The sequence below is a fragment of the Rhineura floridana genome, chromosome 2, assembly GCF_030035675.1.
Source record: "Rhineura floridana isolate rRhiFlo1 chromosome 2, rRhiFlo1.hap2, whole genome shotgun sequence".
In the NCBI taxonomy this organism is placed as follows: Eukaryota; Metazoa; Chordata; class Lepidosauria; order Squamata; family Rhineuridae; genus Rhineura; species Rhineura floridana.
In genome coordinates this window covers 99751508-99753720 of record NC_084481.1, presented here as the reverse complement: position 1 = coordinate 99753720, position 2213 = coordinate 99751508, and the positions used below count along the sequence as shown (strand labels likewise).

The 2213-nt window shown below is 47.1% G+C and overlaps 1 protein-coding gene across 1 annotated transcript; it reads right to left on the bottom strand.

Moving 5' to 3' along the window:
- Positions 1-525: 525 nt before the first annotated feature.
- On the bottom strand, positions 526-1467 carry LOC133378247 (olfactory receptor 9G4-like). The gene has a single exon (XM_061613045.1). The coding sequence runs from the start codon at positions 1465-1467 to the stop codon at positions 526-528; it is 942 nt and encodes a 313-aa protein (XP_061469029.1).
- Between the last annotated feature and the right edge of the window lie 746 nt (positions 1468-2213).

The window sequence follows — 2213 nt, the reverse complement described above, 5'->3', positions numbered from 1 at the left end:
GCCTGAATGCTAGATTACAAAGATGCCACACTTTTATGCCACACCTGAAATTCAATAAGCAAGGAGTCAAATGTAATCTCTTCCAGGCTAAAGATTACTCTGCTCTTTCAATAGTTCCCCACAGGATGTGGTTTTCTAGACTGCTCACCATGCTGGTAGTCCTTCTGTGGACACACTGATATTTATGAAAGTCCTTCTTAACATGTGGTACCCAGAACTAAACACAGCTATCTGCTATGGCACTTGACCATAGTGGACTCTATGTTTCTGTTAATGCAGCTTAAGATTGCAAACATGTTTTATTGATGTAGCAAGCAGCAGCTTCAGGAGCACTTTTTGTTAGGGATGTTAGGTTTACTTAGGAAAACAGCAAGAAGGAAAGGGTTTATCCCTTCCCTGCAGTGATGCTTTCCCCATCCAGATTCCCTGTCCAGCTGCTAACCATAAAAGTTTGCAGACAGTGGAGGGCATTCATGCAGCTCTGATATCACATCCGGTTTGGCTCAGAGTCCCATTCATTGCCATTCATTTAGGTGCTATGAATCTCCCCAGGACTTTCTTGAAGGCTGCCTTGACATCTTTGTTGCGCAAGCTGTAAATCAAGGGGTTGACCAAAGGGTTGACCACTGTGTAGAAAAGTGCATTTGCCTTGTCCCAGTTTGGAGTGTGCTGGGAGCTGGGTCGGGAATACATGAAGAGGATGGAGCCATAGAAGAGGGAGACAGAGATGAGGTGGGCAGAACAAGTGGAGAAGGCCTTGCGTCGTCCTGCAGCTGAACGGATGCGTATGATGGCTGCCACGATGCCCGCGTACGAGCCCAGGATGAGAATAGTGGTTGCCAGCATGTTGCAACCAATGACTGTGGCCAGGATGAGTTCAGAGACTCGAGTATCACTACAGGCCATCTTCAGAAGTGGTGGCACATCACAAAAGTAGTGGTTGATAATGTTGTTCCCGCAGAAGTGTAGGCGGAAAGTGTTGCCTGTATGCACAACGGCATTAGCAAAGCCAGCCACGTAAGACCCAATGACCAGCTGGATGCAGCGTTTCCTGGGCATGGCAGTGGCGTAGAGGAGTGGGTTGCAGATGGCCACGTAGCGGTCATAGGCCATTGCGGCTAGCAGGAAGCATTCGCTGTAGGCTAAGCCAGCTGAGAAGAAGAACTGAGCTGCACAGCCTGCAAGGGAGATGGCCTTGCTCTTGGACACACAGTCAGACAGGATCCGGGGAGTGTAGACTGAGGAGTACCAGACATCCAGGAAGGAAAGGCTGCCCACAAAGAAATACATGGGTGTGTGCAAGCGGGAATCTAGGTAGATCAGTGTCATGAGACCCAGGTTTCCAGTCAGGGTTAGGGTGTACGAGACCAGAAAAAGCACAAAGAGGATGATCCGCAAGAGCGGATCTGTTGTGAAACCCACCAGGACAAAGCTGGTAAGTAGTGTGCGGTTGCCGTCTGTTTCCATTATCACCAGAGGTATCACCTGTCGGTGTAAGGAAAAGGAATGGAAATGTTCGCCTTCACCTCACTGCTATAGATAGAGTACATCTGAAAATGCGTATTTGGCATTATTTTGCTTATCAACAAAACTGCTCTCGTTTTTGTTTTTTGCAAATATTCAAGGTGCACTGCTTTTACCTGAAGGTGTCATGTAAAGATGTGCAACTTGCCATACTATCATCACATAATGTGCACCCAATTTATTTGGTCCATGCTGTCTGAAGGACTCCAACTTCTCCAAAAAGACTCCGCCAATTCTCCCTTAATGCTCTATATGCTTGGAACTGCCTTCCACAAGACCTATGTGATGTCACCTTTCTTACTTCATTCAGATACCTCCTAAAAACCCACCTTCTCCATGAAGCCTGTGGCAGAACCTCCTAGTTTCCATGATCTGTTGTAAGTCAGCTTGTAACTGAAACATTTGCATATTGCTTGTCAGTTTACTCTTGCATCCCCTTCTGCTCTTATTTTCACTGTATCAAATTTTAGATGGTAAACTCCTTCAGAGCAGGGACTTGTCTGCAGTAGGGTAGTCGCAAATTCAGAAGGGCAGGGTCCCTTCATTATAGTCACAACCATACCTCTTCCCCCCCTTTTTGCTGCTGGGTTGAGAATGAGAGCCTTGGAAACATCCCTAGGAGTCAGTGAGCATGAAAGGGGAAAGTGTCAGCTCCTCAGAAGAGTCTTCTCAGTGGTTGACTCACCTCC